The sequence below is a fragment of the Corythoichthys intestinalis genome, chromosome 8 (genome assembly GCF_030265065.1).
Source record: "Corythoichthys intestinalis isolate RoL2023-P3 chromosome 8, ASM3026506v1, whole genome shotgun sequence".
Classification (NCBI taxonomy): Eukaryota; Metazoa; Chordata; class Actinopteri; order Syngnathiformes; family Syngnathidae; genus Corythoichthys; species Corythoichthys intestinalis.
The window spans coordinates 19,209,362-19,229,061 of record NC_080402.1 but is presented as its reverse complement, the minus strand read 5'-3'; the positions used below and the strand labels follow the sequence as shown (position 1 = coordinate 19,229,061).

The 19,700-nt window shown below is 38.8% G+C and overlaps 1 protein-coding gene across 1 annotated transcript in view; it reads right to left on the bottom strand.

Moving 5' to 3' along the window:
* LOC130920617 (striatin-like) overlaps nt 1–19,700 on the bottom strand; it is a 47,535-nt gene that overhangs the window by 10,696 nt on the left and 17,139 nt on the right. Inside the window, exons 8-14 of the mRNA XM_057843959.1 lie at nt 16,101–16,199; nt 15,886–16,020; nt 15,431–15,567; nt 11,029–11,204; nt 10,615–10,662; nt 10,428–10,549; nt 644–811 (exon numbers count right to left, since the gene is read on the bottom strand). Of these exons, the coding sequence (XP_057699942.1) occupies nt 644–811; nt 10,428–10,549; nt 10,615–10,662; nt 11,029–11,204; nt 15,431–15,567; nt 15,886–16,020; nt 16,101–16,199 (885 nt within the window). The remainder of the gene's footprint in view (nt 1–643; nt 812–10,427; nt 10,550–10,614; nt 10,663–11,028; nt 11,205–15,430; nt 15,568–15,885; nt 16,021–16,100; nt 16,200–19,700) is intronic.

Here is a 19,700-nt window from a genome sequence, read left to right as displayed (position 1 = left end):
TGAGATGTTTAAAGCTTGGGAAATCTTTTTGTATCCAAATCCGGCTTTAAACTTCTCCACAACAGTATCTCGGACCTGCCTGGTGTGTTCCTTGGTTTTCATAATGCTCTCTGCACTTCAAACAGAACCCTGAGACTATCACAGAGCAGTTGCATTTATACGGAGACTTGATTACACACAGGTGGATTCTATTTATCATCATCGGTCATTTAGGACAACATTGGATCATTCAGAGATCCTTACTGAACTTCTGGAGTGAGTTTGCTGCACTGAAAGTAAAGGGGCCGAATAATATTGCACGCCCCACTTTTCAGTTTTTTATTTGTTAAAAAAGTTTAAATTATCCAATAAATGTTGTTCCACTTCACGATTGTGTCCCACTTGTTGTTGATTCTTGACAAAAAAATTAAATTTCATATCTTTATGTTTGAAGCCTGAAATGTGGCGAAAGGTTGCAAGATTCAAGGGGGCCGAATACTTTTGCAAGGCACTGTATACTTAAATATCTGCAGAAATGCAAGGGGTGTACTCACTTTTGTGATACACTGTATGTACAATATATACAGTACACAGTATATGTGTATATATAAAAATATATATTGTCTTTACTACATAGCATTCATATTATTAGTTACCAAGTTACCTCCTCTCTGGTTGAAAACTGCAAGCGATGGCGAAACGGTGGCGGTGTTCCACAGACGTACGGTTCCATCGGCCGAGCAGGAGAGGAGGCGGTGGTGGATGGAGCTGTAGGCCACGCCCCACACTGCGTCGGTGTGGCCACACAGCGCCCCCCTCAGGACCGACAGCTCTGTTTACACCAAAGAAGAGAGAAACATCTTTGAGACCACTTACTGTAACTGGAACACTACTGAATGTTGAACACTCGTAAAGTATGCCTTTTGTTGTATTTTTATTTTCACAAGTCTCAATGTCCCATACCAGGAAATCGAGTATCCTACTTTGGGCCATATCGTGTGGATATGCGTGATTGTATGACAAGAAACTTAACTTAATCCTTGATACTGTGACTGATATTGTTAACAGTTTGGAACAGACTGTATGTACATATATAAAAATGGAACTGAGTGTGTGTGTTTGTTTGTTTGTTTGTTCCCTATGGACTTCGAAACGGCCGGGCGGATTTTGACCAAACTTTACATAGTTGTACTTTATGTCTCTGGGAGCGTTCTTAGATGGGTTTGATCTCTGTAGGCATCCATTTAGTGCAAAAACTAATGTGAAACTCCAAAAACTAGCATAGAAAATTCCAATTGTAGATGAGACAGCGCTGTCTTTTGGGCAAAACACGCGTTTCTTGCGATCGCAATGTCGCAGTTGGCTTTCAAACGTTGCGGTTTCATGTACAAATTTAAATGAGTTGTGATGATATGGTGTGGCTTTGAGTGCTTCACAACAAAACGCTGGATTAAAAAAAAAAAAAAAGTAAAAGTTTTACTCTACTAGTATATAATAAGAGAATATTACTAAGGGATTACTTTAAGGTGGATATTCATACTGTAGTGACTGTTATTTATTATGTGTTACGCCCGCAACGGTTCATGGGTAGTTGTGGGTAGTTGTTATTTTGTGTTCAATAAAGGCGCTGTCTCTTGGGGTAGTGCGGTGTATGGGGCACAAGAGCAACACGTGTGAAACATAAAAACTGTCTCATTCTTCTTCAAGTGCTCGCCACAATACTGTATACAATACTGTATACGGTGATGGAAAAGCAATTGCGCATTAACCCCTTTATAGTGTTCTTTTACTAAAGTAAAAAGTAAGCATTACCTGCGATTCGGTTGTATTGTGTTCACGTTACACAAACCTGAGCAATGCCGGGCCGTACTGCTAGTAGAGTATACTGTATATCCCAGACTGGGGTGGGAGGAAAGGCAATTGAAAATTTAATCAAGCATTTTTTGGCTTTTCAAAGCACCATGAGCTTCTTTATTTCTGAAGTTTCTTTCAAATACGTACAACTTGTTATATTAATGGTATGCTTGATTGTAGACCTATCCCGACTAGTCGACATAGTCGACGTCATTGATGATGTAAATCTGTCGACGAGCACAACATCCCGTCGACGGTTAATGAAGGGTTAAAAAAATAAATGCGTGGAAAGTTCAGAATGTCGGACGCTTGGTATGCAAGCGGGGAAAGCGGCACAAAGCCAAAAAAGCGCACAAGACTCCAAAACATTGACTTATTTTTAAAGAAACAAAGGAGGGTACACTGTTGTGTCCTGTCTCTTCAATGCCAAGCTTGGCTGCACGTCGGCCGTGAAGGATAACGACAGGAGATTGTAAGTCCGTCTAACTAACTAATGACATATTTTATTGAAGTTGCTAAGCCTGTCGCGAAATGCAATGAGTCCATTTATCGCATGGTAAATAAAAATGAGGGCGGTCATTTTCATGGCTGCGTTTTATCGCTGCGCGCGCGTGCATGCATACATTTGTGCGTGCGTGCTGATGGCATATGAGACTCCAGTTCTTTTCTCTCATCAACACGCTGCAGAATTAAAGTTCAGACATACAAAATAAGAAAACACATCTATATTAAACACTATATACGTTAGCACTGCTACATTGAGGTGAATGGGCAAAAAAGACGACCTACTTTAGCCGGCTATAAAACAGGCAGCCTTCTCCAAAACTTGCAGTTAAAAGGTGACACTTCAAACATGAAAACTCGCTGGTTAACAGCATTTGCAAAAGGAAAAAAAAATCTATTACTGACAACACATGCGATGACAAAAAGTGCTTTTTTTGCGGAGTGTAAAGCTTAAATTAGCAGTTAAGCGAACGTACTACCGGTGAACATTTCAAAATAAAAGCATGTCATGTTCGTCATATAAATAACGATTTCTGGAGTTAATCCCACATACTTCAGATTCTACACTAAGAATACATTTAAAATGACACCCTTTATGAAAATTCTGATTGGCAATGATATAGTACTACAGTATACTATAATATTAATGCTAGGTATTTTTTTAAGAATTGTTGTGAATCATTTTGGAAAGGTGAAGTTAGTGTTCTGAATCTGTTTACATTCCATTCTTTTGCACAAGTTAATTCTATCAGCATTTGAACTCATTGTTTATTTGTGATTTATTATTATTTATCTGTTTATTTGTACTTTAATCAAGAATTTAAGTGTTCCAAAATATTTTTGTGAATTGACAAGCGTCAAAAAAAATTTCATTGCTAAATTAGTAAAAAAAAAAAAAATTAAAAAAAAATTTTTTTTTAATTATAAGATTAGTCAACTAATCGTAAAAATAGTCATCTGACTAATCGGGAGAAAATTAGTCGTTTGGGACAGCCCTACTTGATTGTGCAGGTTACTTCATATGTTGTGTCAACAGAGTGTTGCCCAAGGGAGTAGAGACATGCAACTGTTGTGGAATGTAAGTTATGTATGCTTACATCAGGTCTTTTGGAATGTTTTTAAAAACACACACACACACAAAATGTCTGTTGATTTATCATTGAAAATGAAACAATCTTCATCTGCATTTTACTACAAACAAATTGATATACACACAAAATGTCTGTTGATTAATCATTGAAAATGAAACAATTTTCATCTGCATTTTACTACAAACAAATTGATATTTCTTCCCATTGCATTTTCCAAACGCATAAAATGAGTTTAAAATGTTTTTTTGTTTTTTTTTAATTCATTCCATGTCTCCCAGGTAAGAAACAATCTTCATCTGCATTTTACTACAAACAAATTGATATACACACAAAATGTCTGTTGATTAATCATTGAAAATGAAACAATCTTCATCTGCATTTTACTACAAATTGATATTTCTTCCCATTGCATTTTCCAAACGCATAAAATGAGTTTAAAATGTTTTTTTTTATTCATTCCATGTCTCCCAGGTAAGAAAGAAATCTCACAAATAATGACTGATCAGATTTCAATTCATTTTAATCTTGTAACTTTTATGTACAAACAATTAATGTAAACAAAATATCTAACATTGTCACTGACTTTGAGTTGTAAAAAGGGTTAAAGTGGGCCAGAACAGTCAGAACGCAGTTCCGGTATAAGATTCAGGGCCAGAATGCAGTTCCGGTATAAGATTCAGGGCCGGAATGCTGTTCCGGCACACTGTGCTTTCTCTCTCAAAACACTATGTAAAAAAAAAAAATGTAGATGCTATGCTGCCACACATGCCAAGAAGAAAACAATCTACCAACATCAGATTTACATACACAAGTGTTGACAACAAGCATAATACAGTGCTTGTGTAGTGTAATCCGTTTCCACCAATATTTATTATTTATTTTTTTCCAAAGACGGCATGGAGGTTTCCCCAGCTGCTGCAGTTATCTGAGTCTGACGATGAAGAGTCACATCAATGTGCCAATGCACGCAGCAAAGCAAAACGCCTGGACCCATTTACCCATTCAATTGGCAGACATACTGACATGGGATCAGTAGAGATATTTAGCTCTGATTGGTTCAAATGTGCATGTTTTCTGGAACAGCAAAAAAAAACAAACAAAAAAAAAAAGGTTGAATTGATGCGACAAAAAAGGGCAATGCAACATAAAATGGATCAAATCTTTAAGAGCAACGAAAGAGTTAAGGAGGCTTATTTATCATATTTAGTTTTATTTGCTCTGATGGGGAGGTTCAGAACATCTTAGCTGTCAATGTGCCCTTTGGACTTGTATTTCTTCATTTATGTTAGGTTACTTATTCATTTCCTTATGATTTAAAAAAAAAAGTCAATGTTCAAACTATATTTCATTTCACTCTGCATAATATAAGTCATTTGTACTTATTTTTCTGAATGTATGTTACTTATATATTTATTATTTTAAAAAAAGTAAATGTTTACATTAATTTCAATTATAATATACATCCTATGTTCTTAGGTAGTTAAAATTGAGATTTGGCATTTAGTATGTGAGGAAATAAGGGAAAATAAAAATTAGGAGATTGAGGTTGGGGTTATTGCTGTTTTTGTTAACTTTTATTTTATAAATCATTGAAAAATACAATTCTGAATGAAAATCAGTTTTTGTATGTGTTATAGAAATAACTGTGCTAAAACAGTTTTCTTTGCATTTTAAGTAGTTTAAGAGGTTTGACACCCCAAATAAATAAAATTTCTGACTCCGTGGCAACCTTCAAGTAGGGGAGTTCCGGCAAGAAATTCTAGCCACTTTCACCCCTGGTTGTAACACATGGTGTAAGCGGTATTACTTTCAGTGGACTTTTTCCCTTTGTACGAAAGACAGGGTACATTTTCTTGTTACTTGACAAATCTGGCCAAGTGGAAATGTTCTTCCTCGTCACTAAAGCTGTGTTCGTAAGAGATTCAGAGAAAGAAATTGATCGTTCATTTAAGTCCACTTGAACTCGAACTCTCTGCAACTTGACTGGTGGCTTCCAGGATCCAAATGGTTGTGCAAACATTTTGTGCTGTCCATCACGGAATCCAATTATCCATATGGACACTTTACGAGGCAAATGAAGGTCTCTCCATGCCACCCCAAGTCGCCAGTCCGTGTTATCTCCTACCTCAACATCCCACATGTATTTTCCTGTGTCCAAAGCCGAGCCAAGCACACCGTTCCACTTTAACCTCTCTAGATTCTTTGGATGCAGCTCTCCTTCATTAAAGCACAAACTGGTTAGATCTCCAGACAGACTAATGTTTGGACCCACCGTGTTTGGGTCCAGAATCACAGGACTGTAGGAGATCATCGCTTTCATTCGCTCCCACACGGTGAACTTGAGGTTGCCCACGTGTTGGCTTTCAGACAGCAGAGCTTCTGGGAGCATCTCTGGCTTGTCAGGCAGTTGCTGGATTGTGGTCATTGCAGTCTGGTAGTTCATCATGACGGATAGCTGGTCAGATGTCAGATACTCTTCCATGGTTCTGACTCCGTCTAAGAGAGCGGAAATGTCTTTGTTGAGGGACTCAATCTTCTCCTTTATCATCTGACTCTTCTTCTCCTCGTCCTCCCTCACTGCAGACAACTTGGCCTCCTCTTCCTCTTGCAGAAATCGATGAAGCTCCTCAAAATCCTTCTTAATCTTTCTTTCCACCTTGCCCCTCTGCAGCTTGATATACTCTGCCTGTTCACAGCAACTATCACGAATCTTTTGATATTTTTTCAGTCTTGTCTTCACTTCCTCCAGACCATCCTGGAGTTTCTCCTTACGATCTTGCACAGCTTGATCAAAGGGCCCCAACTTGTGCTGTTTTTTTGTATCCGACTCCAGTGAGGCTTGTAAAAAGGATTCGCACACATTCTTCAGTGCCAAATTCAAGAGTGGATCCAGCGGTTGACACTGCTTCCTACACAGTGGGCAAAATCGATCTCCTTTGTCCTCCCACCACCGCTGTACACACATGCGACAGAAGCTGTGACAACACGGTAGCATGACAGGCTCTTTGAAGATGTCCAAACAGGTCGGACAGCGGAGATTGTCCTCAACTCGGCAAGCCATGTTCCTTGTGGCGACACCTCTCAAATGTCCAGTGAAAGCAACTTAAAGTATGATTGTGCTCAAGTGCACCTGCTAATCAGTTTTACTCCGTGACTATTCGAACAGGCTTTGTTGTTGGCTTTTTATCCGGCGATGACATCAGGAAGTCAAGCGCATCAGCTTTGAAAGCAGATATTCAAGTTGTTCAAGCTGCCATTTGACAGTTGTTGATTTATTAATTGTTAAACTTGAGGCAACCTTGCAACTTTAAAAGACCATCTTTGAACCCTTAATCCCCCATATACAATGTCACTCTTTCATTCATTACATAGAGACACAATGATTTTGCCTCCAACAAATAATAACAACAACACAGCATTGATTGGCTGTTGAGACAGCTCTACCTCCTCACAACTGAAAGGAATATTAATGAGAGAGTTTCCACGACTCTTGGTCACAGCCACAGGCCTCTCTGGAAGGCATCTTTTGTTTTGCATTCCAAATGAATGATACAATTTGTTGTTGGGGTGTGCCTCCATCTTGGAGAATAAACAGCTGAGTTTTCAAATTAGTGCTGGGGAAAGCCCATGATCTATATGTAATCTGGTATGTTTAGTGACAATTTTTGAATGTATTTCAAAGCCCATTTTAAATACACTGGAAAAATCCGCCAAGATCTCAGGAAAACAAATGCGAACGTCCAAAAGTCTGCTTTATTCTTAGTTTCAATTTCAAGATGCCTGATGGAGCTGCGTTTATCTGTTCTTTCACAGGTATTTCACTATAAATGAGCAGAAGCTGTCTGTCTGGATTATCCAGCTGTTTTCTGGGACTTTGAATTGCTCGGTCATCAAAATTGTTGGGAGGATGCATCTTGGGCAGAGGAAGAATGAGATTAGGGCTGCAGCTATCGATTATTTTAGTAGTCGATTAATCGAAGAACTAGATCGTTCGAATAATCGAATAATCGGATAAGGAATATGAAAAATTAAAACACCTGAGCTGAGCCTCAAACGGTATTAAAAAAAAAAAAAAAGGATCTATGTACAATAAAAGAACAATTGGCTAACTTACATAGCAAAAGTCCACTAGTTTAAATGATATATATATATATATACACACACATATATATATATATATATATTAGGGCTGTCAACATTATCGCGTTAACGGGCGGTAATTAATTTTCCTAATTAATCACGTTAAAATATTTGACACAATTATTCTGCCTTTTGGTAAGTTTTACAGCAAGGCTTTTTGTGCTGTCTAACAGCGAACTCTTGTGGTCGCTTTGCGACATAGTTAATTGTTTTCTTGCCAGTTCAATATGGCTGCACGACGTCTCGGGCTGACGCCTACGTTGTAATGTTGTGCTTATACGATCCTTGGACAAGATTTGTCCGTAAGTATGGTTGTTGTAAAGAATGTACATATTATGTTAGTATGCGAAATGTTATATTTTTTGTATGAGAGGCTTTTTGTTTATGTTTAGTGAACCTGTATAGCGTGCTAAGCTAACGTTGTTGCTCATGCAATGCTTGTGTACTTTTTTTTGTAGTTTTACGACGGTCTAAAGAGGACAATGGTTTGAGGCCATTTTATTAATATATCAGATGAAAAAGGAAGAAGTCTGATTATTAAGGCGTCGTTCACTAGCTGTCTAGCTTTGGAAAAAGTAGACGCTTCGGAGTGAGGACAGCATAGACAGATTTGAATGACAGTAGAGTGAAATGCCCACTACAGTCCTTATGTACCATATGTTGAATGTATATATCTATCTTGTGTCTTATCTTTCCATTCCAACAATTTATTTTACAGAATATATATATATAATTTACAGAAAAATATGGCATATTTTATAGATGGTTTGAATTGCGATTAATTGCGATTAATTACGATTAATTAATTTTTAAGCTGTAATTAACTCGATTAAAAATTGTATTCGTTTGACAGCCCTATATATATGTGTGTGTATATATATATATATATATATATACATACATATATATATATATAGATATAGATATAGATATATAGATATAGATATAGATATATAGATATGGCGGAAAACACTCAGGTGACTTGAAGTTCCGCTCTGAGACCCCCAATTTAGCCAAGTTTCAAAATTGTCCGATATGCATGTGTGATACATCATTTGAAAGCTTAAAATCTCAATTTTCTGGGGGAAGAAAATTTTTGAACAGGAGGGCATTTTAAAAAAATAAATGTTTTTTAAACAGTAAAACCCTATCTGGAGGTGAGAGCACGCGAGAGCAGAATTACAGATGCCGTGACCTTAACGAGATATTATCACGTACTTACCTTGTTTCGATCCAAAAACTCCATGTAGCATGTATCACTGAGTGTCATGTCACAGCTGTGAATGGACACAGCTGGATTTTTTTTTAATTTTATGGGTGAAACATGGTAATATAACAAGGGTCGCGATGCAGAAATCGCAGACATCAAGGAGTGGTTGAGATGTTCTTTTTCATATATTTACCCTTTTAAACTTTTTTTTCTCCTTTTTTTCCTTTTTTACAGACGCCATTTTTTTCATTGTGACATAGATTGTTTAAAAGTTTAATATATTTGAGTGAATAGTTGTGCACTTTGAGATTTGTTTTTCAAATGTAAAGTGCGTTATAAATAAAATGCATTACTATTATTATAGTTTTTTTAAAGTCGTTTTTTTTTTTTTTTACGAAATATGAGACATCAATTAATGATTCTAAGCTAAAAACGACAGACATTTTGAATAATAAATATAATTAATTACCTTCGTTTTATGGCTGGGTTGAAACAAAAGCGGTTGCGCGACGTCTGTAAACGGGGGTTTTGAGGGTAAAATGGACAAATTAAAAATAGTTTGGGGCCTTAATGCGCCATGAATCTGCTATGGCAGCATATAAACATATTGTTCTATCAAACAAAACAGTTGTTTTGGCTTGAAATACTGCAGTTTCTTTTAAAGAGGAGTGCAAGAGCAGAAACTGCTTTTTCAGTCTTGTCTGTGTTTTCCGCCATACATATATATATATATATATATATATATATATATATATATATATATATTTTATTTATTTTTTTCAATGCTCTTAACTAATGGTTCGGACACATATCCACACATAAAACTGCTAAATATGCCTATAAACTAAATTATGAATGCATAAAAAACATCAGCTCAAACAAAAACTTAGCTAAAGTTGGTCTTAACAGGGAGCAGTTGGATTCAGCCATGTGAAAAGAGGCAGACCAGAGGGCAGCGTATCCACCCTGATCAATAAAACAAAATGCAAACACTTTCTAAATAAACCATTACAGCACCACTTTAATTAAACGAATACTCGAAGCAATAAAATTCAATTCGAATATTTTTTTCTAATCGAATACTCGAGTTAATCGATTAATGATTGCAGCACTAAATGAGATATGTTCAAGACAAGGGTTCAATAATTAAAATGTCCTAAAAATCACTAAAGTTATCATTAAAAAAAGGCTGCCTGCCACCAGACTAAATGACCAACTGTTATAAGACTTTACTCATCATGCAGGCGTTCCGTGTTTGAGCCCCAGTCAGTCACGTAGCACAAATATGCATAAATGAAAGCGCAAGGTGGACAACCTACCGGAGTAACTGAGTACTCACGAAATATTAAATATGATGGTTCACTTACTTATTTTCCCCCTTCTGTCATTGTTTGGCACCTATCCTCATTAAAATATGGAAACATATAAATGTTTGGTTGGTTTTAGTTAAAGCAGACACTTTTTTCATCTGTGTGATTTTGACAAAGATCAGATCACATTTGATGGTGATTTTATGCAGAAATGTGACAAATTCCAAAAGGTTCAGATACTTTTTCCTACCACTGTACCTTTGTAGAGTAATTAAACGGGTTTGTTTCGTGCAAGTAATGAAAGCAGTTGTTAATAAATTATGTAGCAAAAGATCCTACCATAAGAGTCGTAGGGGTCACTGTTGTGGCAGGGCACGTTCCAGCTCTGGATGGTGCCATCTAGGCCACCGCTGAAGCACTGCTCGCCATTGCCGCTCATGGTGACGCACAGAACGGCGCCACTGCAGTGGACAGAAAGGAAAAACTGTCCTACCGTTTAAGTGATTTGCCAGATTGATTGACTTGCCTGTGACCTCTGAACGAGTAGATTGGTTCCACATCCACGGATGCACACCTATAAACACACACACGCACAAGCAGACCAATGATTGGATAAACTCTGAAGTCATTTTCATTTTTGGTATTATTACTACCCGAAATTTATATTGCCCTAAGCCTGAAACTGCACTATTTGCAGTTGGTCGGTACAAATAAAAACATAAGTGTCTCATCAAAGTGTATACACTCCTCACATTTTAGAAAAAAAGTGATTTTTTTCCCCCTACTTTCTAAATAGGAGCCTCAGTCGCCCTGTTTTTTTGCTTTAACTTTGCGTGCACAAACTTGACAACAATCACTGAATTGAAAAGACGCAATGACATCACTGACAAGCTGAGTTGCGAACACTTTTTGTGTGTGTGACAGTCTCAAAGTGTCTCACTTCTTGGTGGGTGTGGTCTTGTCGAGGTTCCATAGTTTGAGCGTGCCGTCATCTGAGGCGGTAACTAGGACCGGCTCGACCGGGTGAAAGGCCAGCCCGCGGAGGGCGTCAAAATGGCTGCGCAGCGTAAATTTGGCGTTCCACGTTTTCCTCAGCGCATCCTGACCGCTGCTTAACTGTATAACAAACAGCATCTTAACCATCAAAGTGAATATCTAAAGCAGCATAGTCAAAGTCGAAACTATTTTTAGTGGGCCAGGGCTTATACTAAAAGTTATATTTGACACAGCCAATGTCATTTTTAAACATTGTATGACAGTAGACCCCCTTTTGGGATTTGTTCCAGACCCACCTGACGTAGTAAAAAATCTAAGTTAAAAAAAGAAAATATATAAATCTATTTTGTAACCGTTCCACATGCATTTCAAGCTTTGAAACAGCTACAGTGCCAGCCAAAGGTATTGGCACTAGGGTTGTTCCGATCATGTTTTTTTGCTTCCGATCCGATCCCGATCGTTTTAGTTTGAGTATCTGCCGATCCCGATATTTCCCGATCCGATTGCTTTTTTTTCTTCTCCCGATTCAATTCCAATCATTCCCGATAATTTTTCCCGATCATATACATTTTGGCAAAGCATTAAGAAAAAAAATGAATAAAACTCCAATTTACTCAATTGCTCCAAGTATCTTTTTTATTGTCCAACATGACATTGTTCCACTGCTTTGGATCAAAACAAAGCTTATCAGCACTGTGCCATAAAATATGTAAACAATAAACATGTAAACTAAAACATTGAGTGCAGAATAGTGCAATAACAAAAATCTTCAAAAGAGGTGGTTTACCTACTTACTAGGCTTAAAAGTGACATCACAATAAATGGCAGGGGGAGATGTTTGTTGTTATTATGAACCAATCTTTAAACCAAAACTAAAGACTCTGGATGAGTATAAAGGCCCAAGTACACCCGATGCATGATCGTTGCGGTTCCGGTCCGGTTCAGCGTTGACTGCGTGCCACGCAGTACGTCAAAAATAGGCAAATCATACCGGCTGCGCACGGCTGCGGTCTGCCAACTCCGTCCCCTCGTGAGCTCTCGCGTGATCGCGCGCGATAATGGGCCATTTAAAACAACGACAAACACACGGAGTCTGTAGTATGTACTCATCAGAGAAGCAGAGAGAGAGCACATTTTTTCCTTGCATATTGATATTGTAACGTTTGCTAAGCGGAAGTCTGGCCGCGAAAACAACACACGAGCTTCAACGCCTTTTTCCTCTTTTTCTTTCTTAACTTCCCGCCACCTCATCAATGCAAAAACAACAACTACTGTATATAAACTGACGCTATCTCGTCCACCAATCGGAGCGTCGCGCTGGTGCACCAGCACACCAATGACAGCCCCGCGTTGGTGCATGAATTAACCCACCGATGACAGCCCCGGTCGGCACAACACCGGCGACGCTACAATATTTTAGTTGTGTCTGTCTCTTAATTCCAGATTGACTACATCATGTTGAGATCAGGGCACCTTGTGTGGAGGGAAGGGGGGCTATTATGCCCTTGGTTGTGTCGGTGCGTTTATATCTTTGTGCACATTTAAAATGTATAGCACATAACATCTCATAGAGCTGCTATAAACAACTGATAAATAATCTGTCATATTTATAAAATGGATAGCGAATTATATACTACACGAACTAAAAAACAGCGTACTTGGAATTGGTGTCTCAACACTGCAGATTCCTGTGCCCAGCGCAAACTGTTGTTTTTTCTATGAAGAGTCAAGTGAAATGTAGGAAAGAAAGAGAAACGTCTTGAATAGACCACCAGGTCGAAACTTGTGGGTGTCTCTTTATTCTCTTTCGTACTTTTCCCCCTCGACTCCGTATACAAACCGGCATTGTGTGTGCGCCGGGCATGAGAATTTCTGCAGTGGAACCACTTCCAGATACGCTTTTTTTTTTTTTTTCGCTCAAAGTTGTCAGCACATCGTGTGTTTGATATCATTGCCAGAAAAACACACATAATAGGACACCTTGCAGCTTCGCTTTTAATGCTGTCCTTATAATAACGATCTGCTGCATCGTATATTACTTTGTGACTTTCCAGTTTCCACCTCCATGATGAAGCGCTCATCATCCATTTTCGCTCGTGTTTAAACCGTGATTAGGCACCTGGGCTTTTGACGTCAGGCCCAGCTCCGCCCATTTTGTCGGATGCGTGTCCGGCAGAAATAGAAACTAGCCTATACCATCCGGCGGGCATGCGGCATGCCGGAGGTGGTTCGCAGGCAATCCGGAGCACTGACGCGGCCAGTATACGTTGAACAATAGGATATAATGGGAACAGATTGGCTCCGGCGCTATTTTTTTACCGGAGTCGGACCGGAACCACAACGATCATGCATGCGGTGTACTGGGGGCTTAAGACATTTTGTCTAAAACGTTAAATACAATTAGAAAACGATTTAATTTAAAAAATAAATAAATAAATAAAAAAGGCATGTCCGATATTTTTTTGCCGATTCCGATACTTTGAAAATGACGTGATCGGACTCGATCGATCGGGACATCTCTAATTGACACCCCTGCATTTCTGTCAGATAATGCTCAATTTCTCCCAGAAAATGATTGCACTTACAAATGCTTTGGTAGTAACATCTTCATTGATATTGCTTGCAATGAAAAAACACAAAAGAGAATGGAAAAAAAATAAATTAAATCATTATCATTTTATAAAAAACTCCAATAATGGGGCGGACAAAAGTATTGGCACCCTTTAAAAAATCATGTGATGCTTCTCTAATTTGTGTAATTAACAGCACCTGTTACTAAACTACATAACAGGTGGTGGCAATAACTAAATCATACTTGCAGCCAGTTAAAATGGATTAAAGTTGACTCAACCTCTGTCCTTGTGTGTACCACATTGAGCATGGAGAAAAGAATGAAGACCAAAGAACTGTCTGAGGACTTGAGAAGCAAAATTGTGAGGACGCATGGGCAATCTCAAGGCTACAAGTCCATCTCCAAAGACCTGAAGGTTCCTGTGTCTACCGTGCGCAGTGTCATCAATATGTGTAAAGCCCATGGTGGCACTGTGTCTAACCTCCCAAGACGTGGACGGAAAAGAAAAATGACGAGACATTTCAACAAAAGATTGTGCGGATGGTGGATAAAGAACCTCGACTAACATCCAAACAAGTTCAAGCTGTTCTGCAGTCCGAGAGTGCAACACTGTCAACCCGTACTATCCGTCGGCGTCTGAATGAAAAGGAACTCTATGGTAGGATACCTAGGAAGACCCCGCTTCTGACCAGAGACATAAAAAAGCCAGGTTGGATTTTGCCAAAACTTACCTGAGAAAGCCAAAAACGTTTTAGAAGAATGTGCTCTGGTCAGATGAGACAAAAGTAGAGTTTTTTGGGAAAAGACATCAGCATAGTTTACAGGGAAAAAAACGAGGCCTTCAAAGAAAAGAACACGGTCCACACAGCCAAATATGGTGGAGGTTCCCTGATGTTTTGGGGTTGCTTTGCTACCTCTGGGACTGGACTGTTTGGCCATGTGCATGGCATTATGAAGTCTGAAGACTACCAACAAAGTTTGCAGCATAATGTAGGGCCCAGTGTGAGAAAGCTGGGTCTCCCTCAGAGGTCATGGGTCTGCCAGCAGGACAATGACCCAAAACACACTTCAAAAAGCACTAGAAAATGGTTTGAGAGAAAGCACTGGAGACTTGGCCAGCAATGAGTCCAGACCTGAATCCCATCGAACACCTGTGGAGATATCGGAAAATGGCAGTTTGGAGAAGGCACCCTTCAAATCTCAGACACCTGGAGCAGTTGGCCAAACAAGAACGGTCTAAAATTCCAGCAGAGCATTGTAAGAAACTTATTGATGGATACCGGAAGCGGTTGTTCGCAGCTATTTTGTCTAAAGGTTGTGCTATCAAGTATTAGGCTGAGGGTGCCAATACTTTTGTCCGGCCCATTTTTGGAGTTTTGTGTAAAATGAAATTGATTTATTTTTCTTTCCATTCTCTTTTGTGTTTTTTTTCATTGTAAGCAAAATAAATGAAAATATTAATACCAAAACATTTGTAATTGCAAACATTTTCTGGAAGAAATTGAGCATTACCTGGCAGAATTGCAGGGGTGCCAATACTTTTGGCCAGCACTGTACAGTATACTGACACCTAACAACCACTAGGTGACAAAACAAAAAAGAAAAATCAAACGTCTTTCTTTGTGATATGAACATAGACTCAACTGAAGAATTTCAAGCCATTTCTCTGCCAAGAAGCCTGCTAAATTTAAGTAATGCAATTTAGTCATCAGCAGAACATCCTACATAATTATGCATGTGGGACATCAAGCAACACGTGTGAAGGTGGTGTTACCGGGTAGGTGAGTCCATCAGCCTCATTAGCAACCGTCAGGCCAGCCAGTTCTCCAAGTCCCAAGTCACTAGCGACCGCATCATCCACACGGCCCAAAATGAATGACTTGCCAGGTGACGGCAGGAAGGCGGCGCCCTCTGCAGTGGAAAAGATACGAATGTTCATCGGCTAAAGGACAAAGGGCTAAAATCGTTCATATTTCCTTGTCCCTACATCAGGATTTTTAAATCATATCATGACAGTTTACTAAAAAGTCCGATAAAAATGTTTGAGATTGATCAAAGATCCTTATTATGAGTTGATCAGTATTGTTATTTTTTGTTTAAGGTCATCAAGGTTAGTTGGTAGAAGTTGTACATAAACGTGATAATAACTTCGTAGTCAGGGAGGAGAAAACTGTTACAAGTTTTGCCAAGCAGCCAGCAAAGTCCACAGATGACTGGCCGACTGCTTACCATCCACTTCGTGCTCATTGAGTCTGGTGGCGGGGGCGGGCCGAGCCGGGGGCGTTGCCGGGCACTGCGTGGCGGGAATCTCCTCGGCATCGCGCAAGTTAGCCAGCATGTCCTGGAGCTTAGAACGGTTTGGGCCTGTAGACAAAACACGGTAGCTGCCGAATCCATTTTGAAGCACAACTTTCAACAGAAGAAGCACTGAAAGAAAAACTAACGTTTGACACCCTTCTTGCTGCGGCGCTCCCGCCGATACTCCTCCTTCAGCTGTGTGATCACACCCTCGTCCACATCCCATGCCACCTCCGTCTCCTTGTCTGCAACAACATGCTAGCATTGAGTTAGCTTAGTAGTCCTGCCTACAAGATGGAACCAAACGTAAATAATAAATACAAACAATATACTAGCGTAGTTATTTTAACATTGTCAAATCCAAATGTTACAAAGTATTCAAAATGTTATGTTTTGATCAAAATATTAGGAATTGGTCAATAGATCATGAGCAAGGCAAAATATTAGGAAATAATGCTGGGTGTTTTGGATTTTTTTTTTTTTAATCACGATATGGGTCATTCTTAATTACAAATACGATAACAATAGTCCATGATTTAGTGTATTGTCAATTAAATAATATAGACCCTTCTCACATGACGTCACAGCCACGCCTCCGCGCCATATTGTCTGTCAGCTTGTCGGGTTTAAGCATTACCGCTACGTAAATTCCTCCTATTATGGCGTGTTTTTCTGCTCGTTAACATTAATAATCAAAATGGTGAAGACGTGTGTGGCGGTTGGTTGCAATAACAGAGAAGATAGACGGCGAGACTTGAAGTTCTACCGTATTCCGAGAGACCCGGAGAGGAGAGCGAGATGGACTGCTGCAATTCAACGAGAAAACTGGGCACCAAACGATCACTACAGATTATATAGTAGCCATTTTATATCTGGTAAGATGCATTTAATATATATTTAGAGGGTTTTGGGCTGACAACCACAATTAAGATCATTGCGAGGCTAATCACCGACAACATACAGTTTCAAATTCAAGATGCTTATTTCTTCCACCATCATTATTTTTTGAATAATATTTAGCTGGTACCAAGTGAAAGAAGTTAAACAGGTGTGTCCAAACCTTTTGCAAAGGGGGCCAGATTTGGTGTGGTAAAAATGCGGGGGCTACCTTGGCTGATTTACATAGAACAATATATTTAAACAAATTTTAGCAAGCCCTTCTGTGTGTCACATTTGCTTTATAATTTTTTTAATTCATAATTTCAACAATCTCGTCTTTGTGGCGTTCTCTTTCGACACTCGGGCTCTTGCGAAATACTGCTGCTGTGAAATTAACTAGCTTCAAGTTGCTATAATTTCTCGCTGCGTATCTTCCCTGTAATGTTGTCGTACATGTCAGCGTGTCTTGTTTGGTAATATTGCGTCACATCGAACTCTTTGAAAACAACGACTGTCTCTTTGCAAATGAGGCACAGTTGTTGCGTGTTTTATTGAAGAAATAGTCCAATATCCACCTATCCTTGAAGCGTCGGCCATCGCAGTCAACTTTTTTTTTTTTTTTATTGATTGTCGCCATTTTAGAAAATTGGAAGGGTCACACGGGGTCATGTTGCTTAGAGTGCTGCTCTTAAAGTTTTTCAAACTTTCGTGAGAATAGGCTGATTTTGTGTGGACAAGATAGTTGTAGATATCAGGGTAGCAGATGTCAGGCAGAGAGGGCGAAGACAGCGGGTCGAAAAATATCGATTTAGGCATCAAATATGGATCTGGCGAATGAATAGACTGAAGCTTTTCCACATAACGCCTTTTATGCAACGCATCCAATGAGTTTACAGCGTCTGAAAGCACCGGGGCTTCCATGAATTGCACTATAAATTGCACGACAAATTGAAACCATTGAGAATACGGATAAACACTGACGGACAATATGGCGGCCGGATACAGCGACACGTCATTCTGTGACATTGGTGAGTAGGGTCTATAGAAAGGTGTCCGATCCATTTGAACTGGGAGGGGATGACAGCGATCAAATGATCACATCAATGGTACTAAACCATGACCCATAGACTTCACTATTAGTTGACGAGACAGCTCCTGCATACACTGCGCCACGGGTTCCCGTCAGGGGCCGGGTCAGGAAGAGCGTCCTGGCAGCTTTCACTGCGATCAACTCAAACCCACGCAACGTTCTAACCAAGGGCGTAGGTTTGCATAGGGACGGTAGGGACATAACACTACCAACTTTTCTGGATGCTGAAATTGTCCCCACCAACTTTTAAGCAACCTTATTTGCATTGTATAATGGCTTCAGTTATATAGGTCTAGATTGTCTTCCCATATGTTGTAAGGATAGGATTGACCTGACCATTATTTAGTGAATTACAGCGCTTTCATTTTACTCAGACTTAGAGTGACCCCTTTTCACTTGCGGAATGTGCCAGTCCATTTTTTCTCAAATGCACGTTTACAACATGCCGCCTCCTTCGCCCCTTTCGAAGACGATGGGTATCAGAAGTTTTTTTCCGCCAGCAGCAGCCACTGTAAGTAATGTAAAAATACGTCAATGTTGTAGAGGTGGGGAAAACACCACTAATTTTGCTCCGAAAGTCTGACCTGCATCAGAGTTAGCATAACATTAATCTGTGTGAATTTTTCAAACTCGAGGAGGAAGCTGCGTTGAGAGAAGTATCCTCGTATGTTTTTTTACTGTTAAAGTAATTAAAATATAAGAAATGTAGTGAACTAAGGTAGTGCTGCAACGATTAATTGATTAACTCGAGTATTTGATCAGAAAAAAATATTCGAATTAAATTGTATTGCTTCGAGTATTCGTTTAATTAATTAATTAATTAATTTGATTAAAGTGGTGTTGTAATGGTTTATCTTGAAAGTGTTTGCATTTAGTTTTATTGATTAGGGTGGATACACTGCCCACTGTTCTGACTCATTTCACATGGCTGAATCCAACTGCTCCCTGTTGAGAACAACATAAGCTAAGTCTTTGTTTGAGCTAATGTTTTTTAATGCATTCGTAATTTCGTTTATAGATATATTTAGCCGTTTTTTGTGGGAATATGTGTTTGAACCTTTTGTTAAGAGCATTGTAAAAAAAAAAAAACATTAGCATTCTGTAGCATTTAAGCTATTTGTTCTTTTGTTGTACATAGATCCTCTTTTTTTTTTTTTTTTTTTTTTTAAATACTGTTTGAGGTTCAGCTCAGGTGTATTTTAATTTTTCATGTTCCTCATCCGATTACTCAATTATTCGAACTAACTACTGTAGTTCATCGATGAATCGACTATGAAAATAATCGATAGCTGCAGCCCTAAACTAAGGATTACTCCCTTATACAACCCCTAGCAAAAAGTATGGAATCACCAGTCTCGGAAGAGCACTCACTCAGACATTTTATCATGAAGAACAAACTCAAATAAAAAGCCTGAAAAAACAATGAATTCGTTCAAAAGTGCAATTCTTTAGCCTTCAGAAACACTAAAAGAAATGAATAAAAAACATTGTGGTGTTCAGTAAATGTTACTTTTATAGAGCAAGTGCAGGGAAATAAACAGTATATGGAATAACTCCATTCTGAGGAAAAAAATATGGAATCATGAGGACCAAACAAAGAAATAACAATCAAAACACATCTCTTGTATTTAGTAGCACCACCTCTGGCTTTTATGACAGCTCTGCATCATTAATTTAAGAAATATCAGCACTCTCTTGTCACGTACAGTTGATCTAATAATATATCATTAAAGTTGTGCATTGTGACGAGGAAGTTATTTAATGATACAAAATTGAA